This window comes from Zalophus californianus, chromosome 6, assembly GCF_009762305.2.
Source record: "Zalophus californianus isolate mZalCal1 chromosome 6, mZalCal1.pri.v2, whole genome shotgun sequence".
Classification (NCBI taxonomy): domain Eukaryota; kingdom Metazoa; phylum Chordata; class Mammalia; order Carnivora; family Otariidae; genus Zalophus; species Zalophus californianus.
The window spans coordinates 125,825,535-125,850,021 of record NC_045600.1 but is presented as its reverse complement, the minus strand read 5'-3'; the positions used below and the strand labels follow the sequence as shown (position 1 = coordinate 125,850,021).

General features: G+C 43.4%; 1 protein-coding gene across 1 annotated transcript in view; it reads left to right on the top strand.

Annotated features, from left to right (window-relative positions):
• Positions 1 to 24,487, top strand: part of FAM189A1 (family with sequence similarity 189 member A1) — a 458,917-nt gene that overhangs the window by 175,737 nt on the left and 258,693 nt on the right. The window contains exon 2 of the mRNA XM_027571934.2: positions 18,529 to 18,585. Within this exon, the coding sequence (XP_027427735.1) occupies positions 18,529 to 18,585 (57 nt within the window). The remainder of the gene's footprint in view (positions 1 to 18,528; positions 18,586 to 24,487) is intronic.

Here is a 24,487-nt window from a genome sequence, read left to right as displayed (position 1 = left end):
CTGTGAGATATTGGCTTTCAGTTTTTTTGTTACTTCTTTGAAGGTAATGTGTGTGTGTGTCCAATTCCATCCCTTTACAGCTTTTAAGATTTTCCCTTTCCTGTGATTTTCTCTCTCCTTTTGTAACTAGCCAGATTGGCTTTCTAGGACTTACTGAATAATTTGTGGTTTGATATTTTATTTGTTTTGGAAAACCCTTGGCTATATGTCTTTGATCCTTTTCTCTTTTTTTCTCACTAGGACTCGAATTACACATGTCAGGCCTTTTCATTATGTCTTATACCTCTCCAATATTATTTTTGATTTTTTTCTGTTACGATTTTATCTCTTCTCTTTTTCCCTTTCTCTTTTTTCTTTTTATCTTTTGCTGTTAAACCCATCCATTGAATTATAAATTTTGGGTATTTGTTTTTAGTTCTACACTTTTAGTCTTTGATAGTTACTAAAGCTTTTATTTTTATTTTTATTTATTTATTTATTTTTATTATTAAAGCTTTTAAATATCTGGTGAAGTTCTTCTTTTCATGTGTTTTGTTCATCCTTTGTTTTGTTTTCTTGGACATAATCATTCTGAAGTTGGTCAACTAACTTCATTATTTGGATTAGCTGGTAGCCATGCCCTTATGCCAGCTGGTACTGTTTGTTGGGTCAGAGCTGGTTTGCAGCCCAGGTGAGCTGCAGTCTTGTTCTGGTTAGCTCTGGCCTTGTAGGGTTTTCAAATGAGACTCGTATTTTTCACAGACCCTCACTCTGGGGTTTCTGAATTACAATCTTTTATCTTCACCCTGCTTTTCAGTGGCTGTTTGTTAAGATTTATGTGTCTTACCCTAAGATTTTGAAAAATGTCCCAAGGGGTATGCCAACCCTGTGCTTGGATCCCAAGTCTCCCTTAAGTCAAGCCAGTGTTCTCAGGGTTCTGTTTGTGCCACAAACTGGCCAGTGCCTCTAGGAAAAAGGAAGTTGCAAAGTTTAGCTCCCCTCCAGGAGGAAGGCTTCCTCCTCATTGCAGTTGCTTCAAATTTCATTGCTCTCTGCTGCTTGCAAAGAGTTGATTTCCATATTTTATCTAGCTTTTTCAGTTGTTCTTGATGGGAACACTGATAGGCTGGTAACTACTCCAGTCTGCCTAGAAGTGGAAGACCTGAACAATTAATTATGAACTGCTGTTTAGAAGCATAAAATCAAGCTTCTCTTGTGCATAAATAATTGCATCTCTCTAACTGCCCTGTTCAGTAGGACCTTTATGTAGGTAAGATATGACACAGCAACACAAGTAATGGTGCCTAGAATACCGTGTCCCATCTGCACTTGGTGAGGAGTGGTGCTGCGATAGATGAGCACTGTCTCTCTTGGTCATGGGAGGCGGTTGCCCCCTGTTTGCCTTTCCTGTTGAAAGATTCCACTTCAGTACTTGACAGACATTTAGACAAAGCTCTTAAAGAAAATGAAAGCACATTAAGTTAAATGCTGCTTTTACACTGGAGAGAGCTGGTGAGCAGGAAGTGTTTGATAAAAGCTTAGGTTCTTAGAGCTCTGTTATTAATGTTTTGATAAAATACTGAGCTCCCTGTGCATTTTTCATTTGTGTAGTGCATAACTTAAACTTTTCAGTAGACTTCATGATAGCGTGTCTTTAAAATGTGTTTGCTGTAAATTCTGAATAAATGATCCCAATCATTATTCTAAAATGTTCTAAATTGCTTCTATTCTTACAGTTGTTAGTATGCCACATGTTATTCCATTCTGATTTTTTGCTGAGCAAAACGTAATTGCTTTTGTGGAATATAGCTCTATTGATGGCGTAATCAGATATTAAAAATAGTGCTGCAGAGTTTTGCAGAAAATGCAATTAAAGAAGCAGTGAATGCATGTGTCTTTCCACTCCTGTTCATAACTATTCTTTTCAGACTAGAGCTATTAGAGAAAATCAGATCTTGATTTGAGATGATTTATATAGAAAATAGCCATGAATTATATTTGCAAGATAATATATGCTACTTATATATTTTGCCCACACAAAAGTTTCTTTTTGTACTTAGATTATTGCACATGGGACTAGAGAGTTAAAACAGTCTTCCTTAAGAGTGGAATTGCTTCTATGATATGTATATCTTTGCTGTTTGCAAGTATTGACTTTTTTTGTGGAATTGGTTAAGCTTCTCATTGTTGACTTCACAATTTACTAGATATGTTTCCTTGAACAGGTTATTTCACATATTGGAGACTTGATTTCTTTGTCTGTAAGAAGGGAGACAATAAGCCACTCAGAGTTGATGCTTAATGAGGCCCATTGTGAAAGTCTTCATCAAGAGTTCTTGGGTTCTACTCTTTGAAGCTAACCAGGTGCTCTCCATCTCTCTACCCTTCCACATTTCCCTGGGCCACCATTTTAGGCAGTGTAGGCAAAGCTTTAAAAGCTGTAACAAAGTTTGGTAGGAGGAAAGGGAGAAATTGTTCATGAGCAATGTATTGTATGTAGGGGCTGTGACTGGTGAACCCTGGTTACAGTGTATTTTGGAAATTGTAAATACTTGTGTAGTGTTTTGGATCAAAAATCCAGAGAAACAGACACTGGGATGGGAGAGATACCACTTGAAAAATAATCTGCTACACCTTTGAGAAACTGAATTAGCTGAGAGCTATGGATGGAAACCTATATTGAAATAATAGATCCAAGAAGGGGATATAACTACCAGATAAGTAAACAAAAAGCAGGACCAAGGTCAGTGGACTCATAAATTCATTCACCTTTCATCTTATTAATAAATATGAGAAATGTGGTCTCCGAATTACTGCAGAAGAGGGAAAAGGGAACAGCATCTAGATGACTCAAGACCTGTAGTGGAACATCCAGGTGGGAATTTTGGGAAATTGGTATTTTCAATAATCTGGAAGAAAACATGGCTTCCAGAAACTGGAGGAGGTCATTAATTTGTTGTTAAATTTTGGGCCTTGTTAAATATATATATGAGTGGTACAATCTCAGGGTGAAATCACTAAAAAAAAAAAAAAAAAAAAAAAGGAAAAGGAAAAGAAACAGATTCTAAATTCTCAATTAGTAGAGAGAGAAAAATGTAATAAAAATTTTTCAATTAAAAAATAAAAGCAAGAGAGGAGGTGAAAAGCATAGAAAAAGTGAGGTAAGTAATTAAAAAAATAAAAAAGATAGAAACAAATCCAAGTATTTCAGTGATCCTGATGCAGTGTAAGTGGAGTAAAACTTACCTTGTTAAAACAAAGGAGAGGGAAAAAAGACATGGGATCAAGGAAACAGTGGCTCCCCCGCAGGACAGAGATGAAGGGGGGTCCCTGGGAGCTGTGTACCAGGTCACGGGGACAGCTGGGTGAGGAGGAGCAGGTGAGGAAGGACTGCAAGAGGGACACATCCAAGAAGACCAAAGCGGAAGGAGCACCTAATACGCTCAGAGTGAGAGGAGACTGTCAGGTCTGTAGAAGACTGGGGATGAATTTGTGAAAGATGCACAGAAGACTGAAGTGAAAAATGGAGACAATTTTAGCCCCAATTAAATATTGTCATGTGATTTTTAAGAAGCGCTGTAATTATAGTACTTCTAGTGGTCCAGTTATGGATACTACTTACGTGTCATCATGATGTTTGCACTACAAACTGAAATTACCAGACAAACGGACTGCTGCTCTATTGGAATTGGGCATAGGTGAGAGTGTGGATTTGGCTACATGTGGGGAGTGTGTAGATTGCTGGGAAAGTTAAAAGCCTCAACTTTCCTCGCTGGAAGGCAGCCAGAGCATCATGCTGAGAAATTTGAAAGTGGATACTAGAAGAAACCGGCAAAACAATTTTAAGTGGCAGCCTCTTTAGGGGACAGTTTGACTTTTCAAATCATGTAAAAGAATCACTTATATCAGAAAAAATTAAGTGTTCTTATCTATATAAGCTTGTTCAAAACTATTTCACTTATGTTTGTGATTTCAAGTGTTTATAGACTAATGGGAGATGACTTTAAATAAGTAATGATATTTTTGTACAATGGACTATCGCTCAGCCATTGAGGTGATGCAAATGAATACTTACAGGGTATGATGTCGTGATCATGATACGTTACATGGTAATGAGAGAAGATCATTGGCAACATTACGATCCAATTTTTAAAAATCTAGTTAAATAGAATTCAATAGAGGCCAATCTATAGCAGAAGCTACAGAAGTGGTGAGAGAGAGATGGTTTCCTTTTCTTCCTTTAGCTCGTAGGGCTTTCCTGAAAGCCCTATATATTTTTATATATTGAACTTGCATTGCTTTTGTTATTAAAAAAAGGTAAAAGTAAGAACACTGCCCCTTGGGGCTCTGCTACCTCAGTGTGGCTGCAGAAGTGGCCAGGTGTATAGGTGAGGAGGCTGGTGGTCCTGGGAGGCTGAGCATCCACACACCGAGAACCTTCAGGAACATCACTTATACCCAGGCCCCTGGCTCAGCGTGGGGACTGCGCACATGAAAACGGTGTGCCCTCTGTCTCCAGGACTTGCTGCATGGCAGGAAGAAGGGCACGTGGGTAGGAGTGTGGGCCCTGGTGTCCTAGTGCCATGGTCCCCTAGCTCTTTCCTGAGGGGGCTGCACGTTCTGGTGATTAACTCTGTGGGAAGGGGGGAAGTGCAAGTGGTTCACTGTGGTGGAAGGGCCTGGATGAGGCTGGCTGGATGGGCAGGGACTCCCTGAGCCTGAAGATTTGGAACTTACCTGGAGAGCAGAAGAAAGGAAGAATGTCAGAAGGGGAGAGGGACGTGGTCATGTCTGCAGTATAACATGATGATTCTGCAGCCTGGAGAGTTGGTTAGAGGGGCAGTCAGGAGCGGGGGCAGGAAGACCCATCATCGGACTATTCAGGGGGTGAGGTGACAGCCAGGTGGCTACGTGTGGGTGGAGGGATGGGCAAGGGGCCACATCCACTGTGAGCTGGGTGGTGAGAGGTCCCTGCTTTGGATGGGGTTTGAGCATGAGGGGGTATCAGGGAAGGAAGTGGGGTAACCAGATTTCTGACAGGTGCACCTGTGTGAATGGCAGGCGTCGGATGGGGGTAGAGAATATCCCAGCAGGGGTGGAGGCATGATGGCACAGTTGGCACTGTTGAGTCAGACCTGCTGATGAGGCGTCCAGCAGATTTCCACGAGGCCTGTGGGTATACACAAGGACCTGGAAGGTGGAGAGGCTGAGAGAAGGGGTTAGACCCTCCCTGAAGGACGGAGCAGCAGCTGGTATGAACTCTTCTATGAACTCTTCTAGATCATGTGTGGAGGGGAGGAGAAGGGATGAGGAGATGGGCAGGGGGTCTTTTAGGGAGGGGTGGCTGCAGGGACCCATCATTAGGAAAGGGGAACAGGACTGGAGAATAGAGTCCAGCCATTAGTTACAGGGGTGCCGGCCCCTCCTGCCCGCTCTTGGGGGAGGCCACTGCATCCATCCAGGGCCACTTGGGGGAGATTCCTTGCATGCTGCCAGCATGGCACAGTCATCCAGGTTCCCCAGCTTCTCTTTGAGGATCCTCGTAGGATCTAAACCTGTGAGTGGTCATAGACCATGAGTGAGGGGCGGGCCAGGGTGGAATCCCAGTGTCCCAGAGCAAGCCACTGCAACTGGAAGGCCATCAGCAGGAGTGGTCCTTACTCCCATGGGATGCTCAGCAGTGCAGAAGTGTTCCTGGTACCCTCTCGCAGGAATCAAGTCCCCCTACCCCCTGCCTCCCTTGTTCTCCCAACCCTCTGCCTCCTCCGGGCACCTCACTAAGTTCCAGATTGAAGACTCGCTCTGCACCCAAGTCTGTGTGTTTGGACTGGATGGCTGAGGAAGACCAGGGCTGGTGCCAGGATGGAGGAGCACCTAGTGGAAGGTGGGGGGGAGCATCTGGCCCCGGTCTGAACTGCAGAGGATACTCCAAGGGGTCACTGTGAATGTATAGGAATTCAGGGCACCCTGGAGGGTCCAGTTTACTGGCTCAGAGGGGCAGGAATTCTGAGAAGGGAGTGTGCCTTGGGGCAAGATTAACTCAGAAGATTCAGAGTTCAGGAGCATAACCTTTGGCCCCGAGAACAGGATGGCTCTGGGAAAACCCAGGCAAAGGCATCTTTAAGGAACAGTCCTAGATTTTGGAGTTTGCATAGTGTGTCGTTTATAACATTAGTACGGTGAGCCTTTATTCATCATCATTTGGAAATGAAGGGGCAATTTGTCTACCAGGCAAGTTCAGTTCCTATTGTAATTCCAGTGGACTTTAAAGTTGATGTGGGTCTATGAATTTGCTAGCATAATTATACTCTGATAGCTTTTCATTACACATAATGTGATTTTAATGGAATTAATGTTCTGTATCAACAAATACATTGTTTTTATTGTCGTGCAAAGAGGAAACTTCTAAAAGAAGAGACTCAAAATGATTTGCACATGGGTTTACATAATATTCTTTCCCAAATGGGCAGTATACCTGCCCATTTCATAGTTTCTTCCCCATGTTGGGTGAGGGAAGAGAGGGGCAGGAGGCTCTTACACACATTGGGGTGCTAGTTGGAATTCATCTTTGAAACTTGCATTTATGTCTTAAGTTCTTATTATTATCCGTTAAAGAATAGCAGCCTACATGGAACTGCCCATGGTACCTGGCGGGCACCTTTCCTGGCAGCCTGGGCCCTCCCCACAGACACCTTGGACCCCTTTCCACCTTCTGGACCCTCATCACAGTGCTTGGGATTCTGGTTGCCTGCCTCTGTTCTCAGTCCTCAGGCCGTAAGAATGCAGAGACCCTTGACATCTGTTATGCAAAGGGCCTTTCAGTGCAAGTTTGGAATTTGCGTGGCCCCATCCACCTCTCCCACCCGTGGAAGGGAGCATCAGAAGGAGTTATGTCTCCCTTGCTTGGGTATACCCACCTCCCTTAGAAGGCAGAACCAGCTGTCGTTAGCTTGTGTTTCAATCAGATGTTTTGTCTATTACCCATAAAACATGGGAACTTGAAAAGTACAAGGAGACGGGAGCCTAGGTGGCTCAGTCGTTAAGCATCTGCCTTCGGCTCAGGTCATGATCCTGGGGTCCTGGGATCGAGCCCCACATTGTGCTCCCTGCTTGGTGGGGAGCCTGCTTCTCCCTCTGCTACTCCCCCTGCTTGTGTTCCCTCTCTCGCTGTCTCTCTGTGTGTCAAATAAATAAAATCTAAAAAAAAAAAGTACAAGGAGGAAGCGAAAGTCCTACTCTCCAGAGATGGTCCATGGCTGTCTTTGGGATTTGGTGCAGGTTTCTTTCTGTATTTTGTGTGTTGGCATTTGTATTTATTTACTTAATACAAGGGAAATTATCCCCCCTCCAAACCATTTTTCTTTTCTTTTCTTTTCTTTTTTTTCTTTTATGTGGCATGAGCATTTCCATGCAGTACTAAATATTCTAACACAACATGATTTAATGGCAGCAGTTGGAAAAGACCCAGTAAATGTAAGCAGTTCTCTCTTGCTAAACACTCAGGTCATTTCCCATTTGCAAGATTATAAAGAACACTTTGATTAATACCTGGAATTTTTAGGAGTGGAATTACCAGTTCCAGTGGTATGCTTAGTTTAAAATACTCATGCCATAATACGTGCACAGATTAAAGGCTGGTATTTCAGAAAGTTACACATTTAATAGCAAGGGTCCCTTCCCTTCCTCCCTCATCCAGTTTCCTGTTGGTAAGTTTCTTGTGTGTCCTTCTGGGGAAAAACATTTATGTATGTACCAGCATCCATCTATTTATCTCTGCATACACAAAAGGGATCATTCTCGGCACGCTGGGCTGTGTCTTGTTTGTCAGTTGTTTGTGTTTGACATTGTTCCACATCGGCATAAACAGACCTACCTCAACTTTCATAATGCATCTATTCATGTTAATGTAAATATCAAAGTTTATTTAACTAGCCCTTTATTGTTAGCCACTTGTTACAGGTGTTCGCGGTAAATATCCTTGTATCAGTGACTTGGCATGCCTCTGATACTGTTTCCATAGGCTATGTTCCTGGTAGTGAAATCATTCAGTATAAGTATGTGCCCTTAGTATTTTTGAGAGGTTTATGAAATTGCTCCCAAGGAGGGGTACATCATTGTATGCCAACACCAATCGTGTTAAAGAGGAACTTCTTTCTCCTCTGTCCTTGCCACTACTGGGTTTTATCAAACTTCACCAGAAAGTTGGCAGCCTGATACAAAATATTTGTTGTGTTGTTTTGGTTTGCTTTTAAAAAACTGAAGGAGGTTGAAGCATCCCTTTATATGTTTACCATCCATTAAATATGTGAACATCCTTGGCCATTTTTTCTATTGAGTGGTTCCCTTTTCTTATTAATTGATGTGAACTCTATGTAAATTAAGACAATCCACATTTTGTCTGTTGTGTATATTATAAGTATTTTTCCCCTTTGGAATTGGTCTTCCATTTTATGTGTTCTTTTTAAACCACAAATATGTTTGTTGGCTCTTGCCGTGATAAGGCTGCATAAAGAAGCACCCTGAAACTCAGTGGTTGGCAGCAGCCCAGTCTGTTTTCTGCCCTGCTTTGCAGGTCAGCTGAGCTGGCCCCACCTTGAGCTGAAGGCCTGGTTGGGTTTGGAGCTGTGCCGTCTGTGCATTCTGGGGCCCAGGCTGAAGGGGCTGTGGCTGTCTGGGCTGTGTGCCTCTTGCGTCCAGGAGCAGGTGCAGAGAGGATGACAGGCAACATGCAATGTTGGGTGGCATCATGAGATGCCTTGGATGTCTTGGGGACGGAGGCCACCTCCATTCAGTGTGGCCAAGCAAGTCCCATGGCCAGGCCAAACATCGGGTGAGGATGGGTACTCTACACACTCTCTTGGGTGGCTTCCATGTTACTCGTCAGAAGCATGGACTTGGACTTCTAATATGGGGAGGCCCTGGGGTTGGGAGCAAAGATCCAGTTTACCCCTTTCACCTCTGTCCTATAGTATAACTGAACCACAGGTGTTGTTTTTTAAACATAAACATTTAAAATGTATTAATCTTTTCTATTAGACTCTTGATTTTGTGTCCTGCCTCCAAACATTGAATTCCTTTCCAGATTGTTTTAAAAAATGCTCCCATGTTCCTCTAGGACTATCAGGTTTTAATTTATGATTGACTCCTTGATTACTCTGGAATTTATTTTGGCCTAAAGAGTAAGGTAGAAAATAAGTTTTCCTTCTTTCCAAGTGGCTAACCTGTTGTCTCAATGCTTTTTATTGAATTGATTTTGTTTTTCCCTTAATAGTATTTTAATGAGAATTTCGTGGAATTTCATGCATTCTTTGGTCCTTCTTTTAAGCCTCTAATATGAGGACTTTTATGTTCTCAGTAGATGTTTAAGATTTTCTTGATATTGTTCTTGCTCATTTTACATTGGTCTGTATGTTCTAAGTCATTCTGCCTTTTTGTTATAAATGGAATTTTTATAAATGGAATATTTAATTTCACTCTTTTTCTAACCAGTCTTTGCTTGCATGCATATAGTAGGAGAGCTGTTTTTTTTCATAGTTTATGAGCTTATATCCTAATACTGTAATGTGGGTGAGTGCTTTAATTTTCTCATTTGTGCAGTGGGGTGCAAAAATCACACGAGCCTTTTACAGTTGTCAAGATTCAAAGAGTTAAAGTATAAAACCTTAGTGGGTATATGTCATACAGTCAGTGCTCACTAAATATAACTAGTATCATAATTTTTAAATATACTAATTTTCTAACCATTTGATTTACCTAATCCTTGTAATTGGTTTCTTATTCTTGTTGGTCAGTTTCCTTCAGTGATCTAGTTAGATAAGTGTATCATTTTCAAGTAGTAATCATTTTGCCCCCTCTTTCCAAATTTATAACTTTTCATTCTTCTTGTTTTATTAGCCAGCTGTATTAGTTTTCTGTTGCTCTATAACAAATTACCACAAGCACAGTGGCTTAAAACAGCACAGAAGTATGATGTCACAGTTTCCATGGGTCCGGAGTCTGGAACACTTGGGATTTCTGCTCAAGGTCTGAAGGCTGAAGTCAAAGTGAGGCCAAATGCATTTTCATCTAGACGCTTGAGGAGGGAAAGATCTATTTCCATAGTCCTGCAGGTTATTGGCAGCGTTCATTTTTACAGTTGTATGATTGAGGTCCCTATTTTTTTGCCAGGTGTCAGCTGGAGAGGATCCAGCTGTTAGAGTCCCTCTTAGGACACAGCAGCTTACTTCTTCAGGCAGCAGCAGAATCTCTCTGGTGCTTCAAATCTTTGACTTTACAAAGGGCCCAGACCCAAAGGGTTTGCCTGATGAGGTCAGGCCTACCCGGGAGCATCTTCCTTTTGATGTACTCAAAACCAAACTTATTTGGGACCTGAGTGTACTGCAAAATCCTTTTACCTATGTCATATAGTGTAACCTCACCACAGGACTGAAATTCATCATATTCACAATCCCACCTGCACTCAAGAAGAGGGGATTTTATAGGAGGTGTACACCGAGGGGTGGAGTTACTGGGGATCATTGCATAATTCTGCACACCACACTGGTATTTTCAGATTAATTTTAAATATAGGTGGCAATTTGGGGCATCTTTATTTTGTCCTATTAAACTAAGATTTTTTTTTTCATAAAGAATAGTGATTGAATTTTATCAAATGTCTTTTATATATCTTCCGAATGATATTTTTCATTTTTGTCCTATTAATATGATTAATTTTATTACTGTGTTTCTTCTTACTGAGCCATTTTTTCATTCCTTACATGAACCTCCTGCCTTGCTCTTTATTCTTCTAAATGTACTGCTGAAGTCTGTTTTCTAACATTTTATTTAAAAATTGTATACCTCTGTTTATAAGTAAAATTGGTCTGTTTTCTTGTGATATTTTACAGGATTGTAACTGTTATGCTGACCTTTGTAAAAAGAATTTGGAAACTTTCCTTGTTTTTTTCCCTCTGTGCTCAGAAAAAAATTAAATTGTGTTGGAAATCTCTATACTTTGAAGCTTTTGAAGAATTTGCCTGTGGCTGTTTGACCACTTTCCCAATTTCTTGGTGTTTATAGGTACATTTAGTTCTTTGATTTTAGAGGGACTTAATTGTAGTAACTTATATTTTCCTAGAAAATCATCTATGATATCCTGGTTGGTATAGACTGAATGTTTATGTCTCCCTAAAATTCACATGTCAAATCCTTATCCCCAGTGTGATGGTATTTGGAGGGGGAATCAGTGATTAGGAGCCAGGTGATTAGGTCACAAGAGTGGAACCCTCATGAATGGGATTATTGCCCTTATAAGAGAGACTCCAGAGAGCTCTCTTGCCCCTTCCACCATGTGAGGGCATATAAGAAGGTGACCGTCTGTGAACCAGGAAGTGAGCCCTCACCAGATATTGAATCTGCTGGCACCCTGATCCTAAACAAAGGACATGCACCTAGAGGCATTGCAGGTCTCTGGGGTCCACCACCCCACCCCCAAACAAACACCACACAATGATCCAAGGCCAGAGTGGCAGGTGGCTGGAGTCTGAGAGGCAGGGAGCAGGGTCAGAGCAGTACGTGGCTGGAGCAGGTAGGTGCCCTGGGCATGAATGTCCACTGTGCAGTGAGGTGGGGTGGGGATGGCTCAGACTGAGATTTCTATGTTGAGCCATGACCTGAGCCCCTTGGAGATCACAGCATTTCTAGATCTTGGGTGCTTCCTGGTTATTTGCAGAAGTATACCTGTCTTGGGTAAAATTTCTCCATTCTGGTTCCGTAGAACCTCACCGATTAAGAGCAAGCAATGTGTTCACAACAGAAGACTTCCAAGCCTACAAACATCAAAGAAAGTGCACTGCAAGGGGTGCCTGGGTGGCTCAGTCGTTAAGTTTCTGCCTTCAGCTCAGGTCATGATCCCAGGGTCCTGGGATTGAGCCCCACATCAGGCTCCCTGCCGCGCGGGAGGCCTTCTTCTCCCTCTCCCACTCCCCCTGCTTGTGTTCCTGCTCTTCCTATCTCTTTCTCTGTCAAATAAATAAATAAAATCTTAAAAAAAGAAAAAAAGAAAACAGAAGGTGCACTGCAATAAGCAAGAGTCAACAGAAACAACAAGCGACAGACTCAGATACCTAACTTTCACTACACATCTTGGACTCGAGAACATCTGCATATGAAATATTTTAAGTGGTTGTACAGATGAACGTGCAACAAGAAACTATCTAAAACAAATTGTCATATTTGGGAAAAGATAAAAACAGAACTTGTAAATACATAAAATATAACCATTTAAATTCTGTAAACAAATGCAAGTGTTCAACAGCTGGTTAAATGTAGTTCAGGGAAAATTAGTCACCTGGAAGGTAAACCTAAGGAAGTTTTTCAAGAATGAAATACTGAATAACATGGGTATGGAATATGTAAAAGCAGAACTAAGAGATTCGGAGGATAGAATATGAAGGGTCAGCATGTGGCTGCTGGAGTCCCTGACGGAGAGAATGTCAGGCAATATTTGAAAAGATATCGGGTATACAATTTCCAGAACTAATGAAAAATATAAATTCATCATGTCAGAAGCACAGTACATGCCAAAAAGGATAAATAAAGAGAAATCCACACTTAAGACCTATCATGCAAAAACCTCAGAACACTAAAGGCAAGGAGACTGTCTTAAAAGTCTTTAAAGAGTGAGGACAGGGACACCTGGGTGGCTCAGTCCGTTAAGCATCTGTCTTTGGTTCAGGTCATGATCCCAGGGTCCTGGGATCGAGCCCCGTGTTGGGCTCCCTTAGTGGGGAGCCTGCTTCTCCCTCTCCCCGTGCTCATTCTCTCTCTCTTGCTTGCTCTCTCTCTGAAATAAAAAAAAAGGTCTTTAAAAAAGTGAAGAAATAAGGACAGCTTCCTGCCTCAAGGAACAGCAGTTAAAAGGACAGCCAACTTCCTGATGGCAACAGCAGGAGCCAGATGATGGTGGCATAGTATTTTAAGCCTGTTGAGAGGAGAAACCATCAACTTAGAACCGTGTACCCAGCAAAACTACTTTTCAAGCATGAAGGTGAAGCAAGACATTTCCAGATAAACAAAAAAATTGGAGTTAACCACTAAAATATCTGCACTAAAGGAACGTCTGCGTCAACGGTTCATAGCCGTCTAGGGAAGCCTGGGGAGTCCATCTCAGAATAAAGCTTTTGAATTCGTAGAATGAAATAGATAGGGTTACAGAGGAAACCAATTGGTTTGAAATCATTTAAAATCAAAATATGTTAAAAATGTGTTATAATAATACATATGCTGCTTTATTAACTCATTAAATAACAAAGTCCATTTGCTGATTTTGAGTAAACTTCAGAGTAAACAGCCCTGGTGGAAGGCTGCATCGCACAGGGCAGAGCCAGGACGAATGAGTTTGGTACCAAGCATATAGTAATTTGCATCAAAAAAACATTCACTGCAGAACAGACTGTGTTGTATTTTACTCGGATTTTCTTTTGACTCGTGGGTTATTTGGAATATCTTAAAACATTTTACTGTTTTCTTCTTTTTTCTTTCATGGGGCTATGTTTCCCATCAATGTCTAGTTTTGCTCCTATACAATGAGAGAATGAAAGCTACAGAATTCTTTTCTATCGTGGAGGAAGTAGGTTGAGAAGGAGGGTGGCTTGCTTTCCTTGTGGACATTTTGAGTTTGATGTATTGTTGTAGCCTCCAGCAGGAAGTGGAGAAAGTCAGGACTGCCGATGGGAGTGAATGGTTGGGAGAGAGAATGGTGGGTTAGGGGTTGTTCTGAGAGAAGGAGGCAGAAGCCATGGAGGGGGCGTGGATGGGAAGGCATGTATGTTTCCCAGAAGGGAGCTGAGGTGGAGACAGAAGGCTGAGGGTTTGCATAATGGAGTCAGCCCTGCCATGTGGCCCCAGGGAGACCCAGACACAGAAAACCACCCAGAAAGAAAAGAAAATGTAAGTTGGATAAAGTCGGAGGTTCAGCTACTCCATGAAGCAGAAGGAAGAATTTTGCATAGCACAGGTTTAAAGTCTGAAAAGCTTGGAGAGATGGGCTCTGCAGACTTACTTCATGCCGGGCTGCTCAGAATATTATTTGCTCCATTTTTGCAACAACAGTTCCTTTCTGCAGACAGTTGTGAGGCCTGGCTTCTTAGTGGTAAATTGATGCCACGGTAGCTATTAGGCACATCTGCCATATGTTTCGTGAAATAATTGAATTGGCTTTCAAGTTTGTGTTCTAGAAGGACTGGCTTCCCCATCTAAAATGTTGCATTACCATTAGCCTTTGAACCAGAAGTGAAGCTCTGAAGAAAATTCTTGAATTGGGGCAATGAAAGGACTTTTCGATCTTAGAGGACAGGATTTAAAGAGCTAGTTTCTTCCAGGCCCCTGTGTTCAGGCACCAGTACCAATCAAACAGGAAGGCCTTTGGCTCTAAAGATGCCATTACTTCCTGGCAGTCTATTATCCCCATTCATCGCCCTCAACAGCAGGAAATTCTGTCTTCATTTTTAATATTATCACTTGCCTCTATTTAGGCTGGACGGGAAGTGGAGAAAAAAAAGTGGGTTGGTGTTCTTTTAACAACTTGCAGGTGCTCGAAAAGTTAAGCCTCTCTGAGCAATATCATGACTTTCACATTCTTTTCTGGCTTTTCTTTCATAGCTACTTAATTACATGTTACTCTTCTCTGACCCTCTTCAATTTCTTCATATTCTTGTGTAAACTGTGCACTTTGAATAATGATATTGGCAAATTAAATGGGACAAAGATTTCATAAGATGCAGTAATTTCACGGCTAACTAGCTCCATGACCCTGTCCCTCACCAAAGTGGTACAAAATAAACCTACAGAATTACTGAGGTGGCAGAACATGCAACATAATTTTCACCGGTAGCTGGAATTGAGCAAAAAAAAAGAAAAAAAAAAATAGTTCAAACTAAGACCCGGTCATTTCTGAGCAAGTCTATGCTCCTTTCTTCTCTGGTGCCAAGTGGACCAGAGGAGGCCTCTTCTGGTTTTCTGGTGTTCTGGTTTTCTAGATCGAGGGGCAGGGAAGTCTCCTTCTGGGGAGACATGGGGAGAGAGTTGACATTTGAAGACAAGCATACAATATTCCACTCTTAATTATTAGTATTAGTGTACTAATAAGCTCGGGTGGCCATAATGAAATACCATAGACTCAGTGGTTTGACCGATAGGAATTTATTTTCTCATAGTTCTGGAGGCCGGAAGTTTGAGATCAGGGTTGGTTTCTGGTGAGGACCCCTTTCCTGTCTTTCAGGCTGTCAAAACCTCACTGTGTCCTCATGTGGCCTTTCCATGGTGTGCACATGTGGGGAGAGAGAGAGAGGGAGAGAGATCTTTCTCATCCTGTCAGGCCACCATCTCATCATGAGGACCCTACCCTTACAACCTAATCTAACCCTAATTACCTCCTAAAGGTCTTACCTCCAAATACCATCACACTGGAGATTAGGATTTGGGGGTGGACACAAGTACCACAGACTTTATAGCTTAACACAACACCATTCAGAGTTTTCTGAGGTCAGGAGTTGACATGGCCTAGCTGAGTCAACTGGCCAGGGTCTTACAAGGCTGCAAAGTGTTCCTGGGCAACATCTTTGTAAGTGTCACTGAGTAGGATCACAGGAGTGATAACCCATCATATTGATAATCAAGGGAAGGACTTTAGACAAGGCCATGGGTCATCAGGGATTATTTTAGGATTTGCATGCCACACTGAGTTTGATGGGTTTTTTTTTCCTTTGTGTTGGGGAATTGGATCCATCCACAATTACAGTTATTAATGGTATTTAGAAATGTAACATTTTCTTCAGTAAAGCAAACTGTCCATATTTGTTGGAGGTAAAATTCTTTGAGGGGATTCATGGAATAATAACTGTAGGATGGAGGCAAGGAAAGTCAAGAATTTTTACTGTAGTCTAAGTTAAGTGATATTACCTAACTTCGTTTGTGTTTTTAAATGCCTGCTCTCTGGATGTTTGTGGGTTTCCAATAATATTTCTGTTACAAGCAACTTGGTCACTGTAGACATTTGATAGTTTTATAAACTTCAGCTTAGAAGAAAAGATCAAGGAGTTCTTTCTGAGCTCATTAAACATGCCTCGAGAGGTCTGGTGGTAGTTTAGGGATTTAGTGGGGCCCCATGTACTCATGAATTCACAGGCCCTTCCTGAATGAGGAGGCATTGGGCCATGTCTTGAAGAATAGGTAAAATTTTTTATGGTAGAAGTGGGAAGTAGAAGGCAGAGTATAAATGGATGTATTCTAGGAGGTGTACCTTCCCATCCTCTGTCCAGGCTTCATCTGGGTCAGACTGGTGTAGGAGTCAAGGGAAAACAGAGGACACTCTTTGGAAGTCATATCCTAAGGAGATGGCAGGGTCAGAGCCAGCTGGGCTGGGGCCATCTCCAGGATTTGGATTTGAGTGATCAGGAGGAGGGGTGCCACTGTGGGAGGAGAGATGACAAGAGGGACCGTGGGTTGGGTACAGAAGGGAAGAGAGAGGTTATAGACACTGTGGACGAAGAACGAGGGACTGGGGCTCAGAGAGACACAGGAGAGCAGTAGTCAAGGATTTCCATACAGGTTGCAGCTGGGTGGCATCAGGAAGAGAGATTTGGGAGATGGGAAAGTGTTCGTAAATACTATTTGTTGATATTGACTGCGTTTGCAAGATGAAGAAAGAATATATATGTGACATGCTTGGGAGCAGAGCCCTGTTGAGCTCTCTATGGTTCATTTTGTTTGTTTAGTGTGTGTGTGTGTGTGTGTGTGTGTGTGTGTGTGTGTGTGTGTGTGTGTGTGTGTGTGTGAGAGAGAGAATGAGGTTCAGAAGTTTTTTATATGAACCTCTGGTCCACGTGTGTTTGGAAATCCACCTGAGACTAACATGATGTAGGGGTTGATAGAGACTATTGGGTCTAAGTCTGCACAGGTGTTTGAGGGTTAACTGGAGTCTGTTGCCAGGGGGGGCTTAGTAGTCTGTTCAGTAGGATACTCTCTTCCCAGGCCTGGGCAAGTCCTTTTGGAATCCCGGGGGAAGTGAACCAAAGCCCTCCAGCCCAGGACCTGACAGCCTGGCCCGTGCGCACAGCAGAAAGTTGGGGTGATTTATCTTTACAGCAGACCTCGTATGAAAAGATCTTACTTATTATAGTGGGGCCTCCCAGAATATTGCCCTGGTGGAAGGGCAGCTGCAGCCTCCTCCTCTCTGTGTCTGGTTGGATGCCGGGGGTGAGAGAGACGGAACCATCTCGGATCTGGATTTGAGTGACCGGGAGGAGGGGTGCCATTGTAGGAAGCAGAGGTGATGAGAGAGAGACTGGGTTGGGGAGGTAGAGACCGCAGGTGCATTTTGGGACAGGTTGAGGTGGAGAGTGACCCCGGGAGCGGTGCCCAGTGGACCGCGTGAATCAGCGTGTGTTAGAGGGCCCCGGATGATAGATGGATCTCCAGTGGAGCCACTGGGTGGAGGAGCCAAAGGTCTGAGGAGAGGTCCTGGGGCGCGGGAAGGGAAGGGAGAGGTGGGAGGACGTCTGGGGAGTGACGCAGAGCCGAGTGGAGAGGGGGCCTCCCACAGGCGGATGTGGTTAACCTCAGGTCTTCAAGCTGATCACTGCACTTGTGTGTGGCACTCAGCGACCCCTCCGGTGACCTTGGGAAGTGTGTGTGCGCGCGCGAGTGCTGAGGGCTGAAGCCAGATTGTAGTGGGGAGGGAGCAGCTGTGTCTCCCTGACCTGTCGGCCCTGCCTGGACCCAAGGAGACTGGGAATGTCTGGATCCGTGGCCTCAGGGATTGTGGGCCAGGAGCTGAGGGGTGGTTCTCCTGAGACAGAAGACACAAGGGTGCTCATGGGGTTAGGGCAACAGGGAAGAGCCGGGGGAGGGGGTGTGGCTGCTAGAAGAGGACCTGGAGGGGTCACGCTCAGTGGGACCTGGGGCCGCGGAGGCCAGGGGCCGGCCTGGGAAAGGAGCCGGCAGCTGTGTCAGTGTGTGGGAAGCTGGGGGGCCTCATCTGGTGGCACCGCCTCCTGGTGACATGGGAAGCTGGTTGGGGGACCAAGTGTGGGAAAGGAGAGAGGGGGACCTGCCAGGTTGGCCATGCCCAGCACCCATGCGCAGAAGGCAGGTGGCCAGGTCACCTGCAAGGGGGGGAGCTCCGCTTTTCCCCAAAGTAGTGTTTGCAGTCCTCCCTGTGATAATTTTAAGTCACACAGCCAAATAACTCACGGGACCAGAGTGGAGGGAGTGCCCGGTGGAGGCTCTTTCAGCAGGTGCATCTGTTCTGGGCCCATGCATGCAGAGCATAAGTGACCTCTCAGGAGCTCCTGGTGGTCTCAGAGGCCTGCGTGCTGCCCATAGTGCTGCAGGCTGTGAGCGTCTGGGCGGACAACGAGCCTCATTGTGTGTCCCCCCCATCCCCCAGCGCATGCATGTGGGCCAGATTCTAGAAGTAGTCCCTTTTCAAGGTGAGACGGCAGGACCATGTTGATTGTCCATTAAAGGTTTCCGAAGAGTCTTACCTTCCCGCACCGTTTGTCCTTGCAGGTGCTGCTTTCGGGACTCATCGGTGTGGTCTCCTGGAAGAGGCCTCTCTCCCTTGTGGTAAGTCTGCACCCGTCCCCACGGCCGCCTGGGAGCAGGGTCCTCCCTGCGGGGGTGTGAGTGCTTTAAAGGTGCCAGCAGAGAGAATTCTGGCTTCTTTGCAGAAAGCGGGACACAGACCTTTATAGGAGTGGAACCTCCCAGTGCAGAGGGGCTCATAGGTAACAACCACTGCGTATCCTACCTTCTCCACTTCGGAGAGTGCCCGTCAGGTGCCCGTCAGAGATGCTCATGTAGCGTCTTCTTCCTTTGTTCTGTTTGGGTGCTGTCCTCTGTGGACGTGCTGGGGACAAAGACATTTTAGTAAGTATAGGCGCTAGGCGTGTAAACACGAGCACACAAGCAGCACCGACTGCATCAGAGTGCAAGAAAGGTTAGCTGCGTGTGTGTTTTGGGGATTGAAAGTCGGAGTTTCAGAGGAGGATGTTTATTTGAATAGAAGAGCACAGGGCTGCTGCTGGAACCCCTTCTCCCATTGCCGTGGCCCTGTGCCGGGGAGGAGCAAGCCACGTGGGAGGTGGAAAGGAAAGGATAGTTTTCCCATCAGGAAAGTAGCCTGAGCAGATTCATGTCTATTGATTTGTAGGCATGTTTTTCTCAGTTTGTGCATTAATATATTTATGTGTCCATGTCAGGGCCAGACAAAGAGGTTTTCCGGGTTTTGATGGATAATGAAAAAAAAACATGGTGTGGCTTTTCTTCTCTTTTGTAGGCATCAATTATTTAAAATCTCTTCTTTAAGTGATTAGGTTTGGAGATAATGACATGTACTAAATATTAATGGGAGTAGAAAAATCCCACAAATCTGCCTGTTGTAAACACCTCCTCCTCATGAGAGTAACCACAGCATCCTGAGGAGGCATCGGGAAGAGAGTGGCATTAATTCAGTGAGACTCTTCTCCTACGACTTGTCGAGAAATTTCCTTGCAAAAAAAAAAAAAATAATGTTTTTTTTATGTAGAAAGTTTCAAACACACACAGAAGTCAAGAGAGACGCTAGTATAATGAATCCCCATAGACCCTCCATCTGTCTTCTGCAAATATCAGCATTGGCCTGTCTTGTTTGATCCAAGCCCCCCGCTGGAGTATTTTAAAGTAAATCACGACTAGTGTGTCAAGAAGCTGACTCCTTTGTGCAGAGGGAAATAGTGGTGGACACGCCAGCTGTGGCGCCCGATGTCCTTTGGCTGTGCTTTTGGGTTCCCTTTGGGGACATGGGGCCAGCCTGTCCCATTCCTCCTCACCTGCCCTCATGGTATAGGCCAAGGAAGGCCTCTGATGCTGGCTGCCGAACAAGGAAAAGCCACAACTCCTTGGGTGTGTAGTGAAAAGATGAGAGGAATGGCGTCCGTGATCACCCAGCCACTCTTCATGCCCACCCCCAGTCCTGGTCCCAGGATGGACATTCTTGCAGCGCTGGGCATTTTACTGTGAAGGAGGCTGTGCAGCTTCTAGCTGACAAGGAGTCAGGACTCCTTGTGGACTTGGCTCAGGTGTGTCCTGGGGAAGCCAGAGCAGTAGGATGGGGTGTCAGGGCCTCACCCTAGAAAGAAGGATAAAGCACCGGCTGGAGCTGCTATAGCAGAACGTTCGGAGTGTCTGCTCCCTAGTCCCCGTCCATCGGTGTGGGACCAGCTACTCTCTGGGCAGTGGCGAGCATTTTCTCCCATTGATTTATTTCTGCCCAAGCCCCAGGTAGAAGAGAAGGGGTTCCCCAAGCTTGGCTGACCACAGAACCCGAAAGCACAGCCAAAGGACATGATTCTTCTAGAGTGGGCACTCCAGGCAATGGGCCGCTCCGCATCATAGGAGGTCCAGAGACTCTGGTTGCTTCCTTGTAGAAGGGGCTCTACAGTTCCCCAGGCCTGTGGAGTCCATTATATTTCAATGGAAGGGGAAAGGCAATGGGGATGCGTCTAAAGGTGACCCTCATCACTCACATGTCAAACCATTGGGGAGAGCCTGTCATGTGGCCCTGTTGGGCTGGGAAGGAAGCTGGAAAAGTTAGTGTCTTCCTGGACAGGCACTTCCCAGGGGCAGCTCCATGCTATGAAGAGGTGGGCAGGAATTTTCGTAGACAGTTGTTCGTCTCTACCATAAGAGCATTCTTTTGTGTTGACCAGGACAATACAGTCTTTTTTCTTTATTTGAATTCAGTTAGCCAACATAGAATACATCATTAGTTTCAGATGTAGTGTTCAATAACGTATCAGTTGTGACAATACGGCATTTTGATTTGTTAGTAAAAACTCGCTCTCTAGACTCAGCTAGGATGGCTTGAAGTCTTGGCTGAAATAATTCTTTTATCCCAGGCTCCTGCTTCTCTCCTCTACATCAGTGTTAGTGTTTCCTTCCTCCTGGATGTAGAAAACTGAAGGAATCACTGTGATTATTCTGGTTCATTTCCAGGGGACTCACCGCAGCCCCCTGTCCCCATGAAGGACCCCTCCCCTGCCAGAGTGAGTTGCTCTCTCTGAAGGAAAGTATCTGCCCCTTGGGGTGGTTGAAAGAGGCAGTGTTGGGCCCTGCTGATCCAGGGCCTGCATGGCCATGCCTGACGCCCTGCGGGGGGCTGGTGGGTGAGGACAGCCATGCGTGGGCATGCTGAAGGCAGGTTTTTGGTGCTGTCACTGGCCTGTTGACAGTATCTTTCCTCTGGAGGCCTGGTGCATGGGGGCCTGTCCTAGTCTCTGCTACATCTCCTTTGTTTTCATCAGTCCGATCTTATAAGACAGAACGGGATGAGGAAGGGTATACATTTTGCCCAGAGTGACTGATATGTTGGAGGGGAGCCTCTGTTAGGAAAAAGCAGGGGAGAGGGGGCAGCATGATGTCTGAGAGGACGGGGAGGGAGATTGCCCCTTCCAGACTGGTGAATGTGATGCCAGAGGGAGAAGGAGGAGAAAAACACTGTGACTTTTTTGCCCTGCTATTTTATAAGAGCTTTCATAATGCTGGAAAGTGGTGATAGTTATTTCAGTAGAGAATATGTATTTTTGCATAACTGTGGTTCTTTTTTTCTTTCCTTATTGAAGTGTAATTAATCTATACTTGTATTAGTTATATAGTTTCAGGTTATGTTGTTATATTAGTTTATAACTGTTATATAATAATTTCAGATGTACAATAGTTGTGTACATTATTCAGTGCTCATCATGGTAAGTGTAGTCTTAGTCCCCATTACCTATTTCAGCCACCTCCTACCCCTGCTAACCACCAGTTCTCTATATTTGTCTTGTTTTTCTGGTCTCTTTTTCCCCTTTGTTTGCTCATTTGTTTTGTTTCTTAAATTCCACATATGAGTGAAATCATATGGCATTTGTCTTTCTCAGTCCGACTTACTTCACTTAGCATTATATGCTCCATCCATGTTGTTGCAAATGGCAAGATCTCAGCCTTTTTCGTGGCCGAGTAATAGTCCTTTGTTCATTAAAACAACTTTATCCATTCATCTGTGGATGGACACTTGGGTAGCTTCCATAGCTTGGCTGTTGTAAATAATGCTTCAGTAAACATTGGGATAAATATGTCTTTTCCTTTTGGTAAATACCCCGTAGAGGAATTACTAGATCATATGGTAATTCTACTTTTAATTTTTTAAGGAACATCCATACTGTTTTCCACAGTGGTTGCACCAGTTTACATTCCTACCAACAGTGCACAAGGGTTCCTTTTTCTCTACATCCTACCCAACACTTGTTATCTCTTGTCTTTTTGATTCTAGCCATTCTGATGGGTGTAAGGTGATATCTCATTGTGATTTTGGTTTGCATTTCCCTGATGATTAGTGATGTTGAGCACCTTTTCACATGTCTGTTGGTCATCTCTATATCTTCTTCGGAAAAATTCTATTCTCTGGTCCTCTGCCTATTTTTAAATCAGATTATTTGGTTTTATGGAATTGTATGTATTGAATATTAACTCCTTATCGGATATATCATTTGCAAATATCTTCTCCCATTCAGTAGGTTGCCTTGTCATTTTGTTGATGATTTCCTTCAGTATGCAAAAGCTTTTGATCTTGATGTAGTCCCAATAAAAATTAGACAATTTTGCTTTTGTTTCCATGGCCTGAGGACACATATCTAGAAAAATGTTTCTGTGGCTGATGGCAAAGAAATTACTATGATTTCTTCAAGGAGTTTTATGGTTTCGGGTCTCATAGTTAGGTCTTTAATCCATTTTGAGATTATTTTTGTGTATGGATAAGAAAGTAGTCCAGTTTCATTCCTTTGTATGTAGCTGTGCAGTTTTCCCAGCATTATTTGTTGAAGAGACTGTCTTTTCCCCATTGTATGTTCTTACCTCCTTCGTCACAAATTAATTGGCCATATAATCATGGGTTTATTTCTGGGCTCTCTATTCTGTTCCATTGATCTGTGTGTCTATTTTTATGCCATACCATACTTTACTTTTGATTACTACAGCTATGTAGTATATCTTGAAATCTGGGATTGGGATACCTCAGCTTTGTTCTTCTTTCTCAGGATTCCTTTGGCTATTTGGAGTCTTTTGCGGTTCTACACAAATTATAGGATTATTTGTTGTAGGTCTGTGAAAATGTTGTTGGTATTCTGATAGAGATTGCATCAAATCTGTAGATTGCTTTGGGTATTATGGACATTTTGACAATATTGGTTTTTCTAATCCATGAGCATGGAATAACTTCCCATTTGGGTCATCTTCAATTTCTTTCATCAGTGTTTTACAGTTTTCAGAGTAGAGGTCTTTCACCTCCTTGGTTATGGTATTTTATTATTTTTGATGCAGTTGTAAATGGGCTTGTTTTCTTAATTTCTCTTTCTGCTACTTCATTATTGCTATATAGAAATGCAACATATTTCTGTATATTGAATTTGTATTCTACAACTTCACTGAATTCATTTATCACTTCTAATAGTTTTTTGGTGGAGTCTTTAGGGTTTTCTATATATAGTATCATGTCATCTGCAAATAGTGGAAGTTTTACTTCTTCCTTACTAATTTAGATGCCATTTATTTCTTTTTCTTGTCTGATTGCTGCAGGTAGGACTTCTAGTACCATGCTGAATAAAAGTGGTGAGAGTGGACATCCTTGTCTTGTCCTTAGTTTTTCACAATTGGGTACGATGTTAGCTGTTGGTTTTTCATATAGGGCCTTTATTATGTTGAGGTATGTTCCCTCTAAACCTACTTTGTTGAGAGTTTTTAACGTGAATGGATGTTGTACTTTTTCAAATGCTTTTTCTGCATCTATTGAGATAACCATATGGTTTTTATCCTTTCTCTTGTTAATGTGATGTATCACATTGATTGATTTGTGGATATTGAACCACCTTTGCATTCCTGGAATAAATCTCACCTTTTTATGATCAATAATTTTTTAATATATTGTTGGCTTCTGTTTGCTCTATTTATTTGTTGAGGATATTTGTATTTATGTTCACCAGAGATATTGGCCTGTAGTGTTCTTTTTTTGTAGTGTCTTTGTCTGGTTTGGTGTCTGGGTAATGCTGGCCTCAGAATGACTTTGGAAGCTTTTCTTCCCCTTCTGTTTTTTGTAATAGTTTGAGAAGTGTCTCCTGTGATTGAGATAATTGTCTTCCTTACATTAAACCATAAAAGGTTCTACATTATGCTGGATTACAATTAGGAATCAGATTATATAGCTCTGATTTAAATAATTTTTTTAAATTTTATTTTATTCATGAGACACAGAGAGAGAGAGGCAGAGGGAGAAGCAGGCTCCCAAGGAGCAGGGAGCCCGATACGGGACTCGATCCCAGGACGCTGGGATCATGACCTGAGCCGAAGGCAGACGTTTAACCATCTGAGCCACCCAGGCGCCCTGATTTAAATAATTTTTGAAAGATTCAATGGAACAACTGGTGATTGCTTATTTATCAATAATGGAACTAGTCTC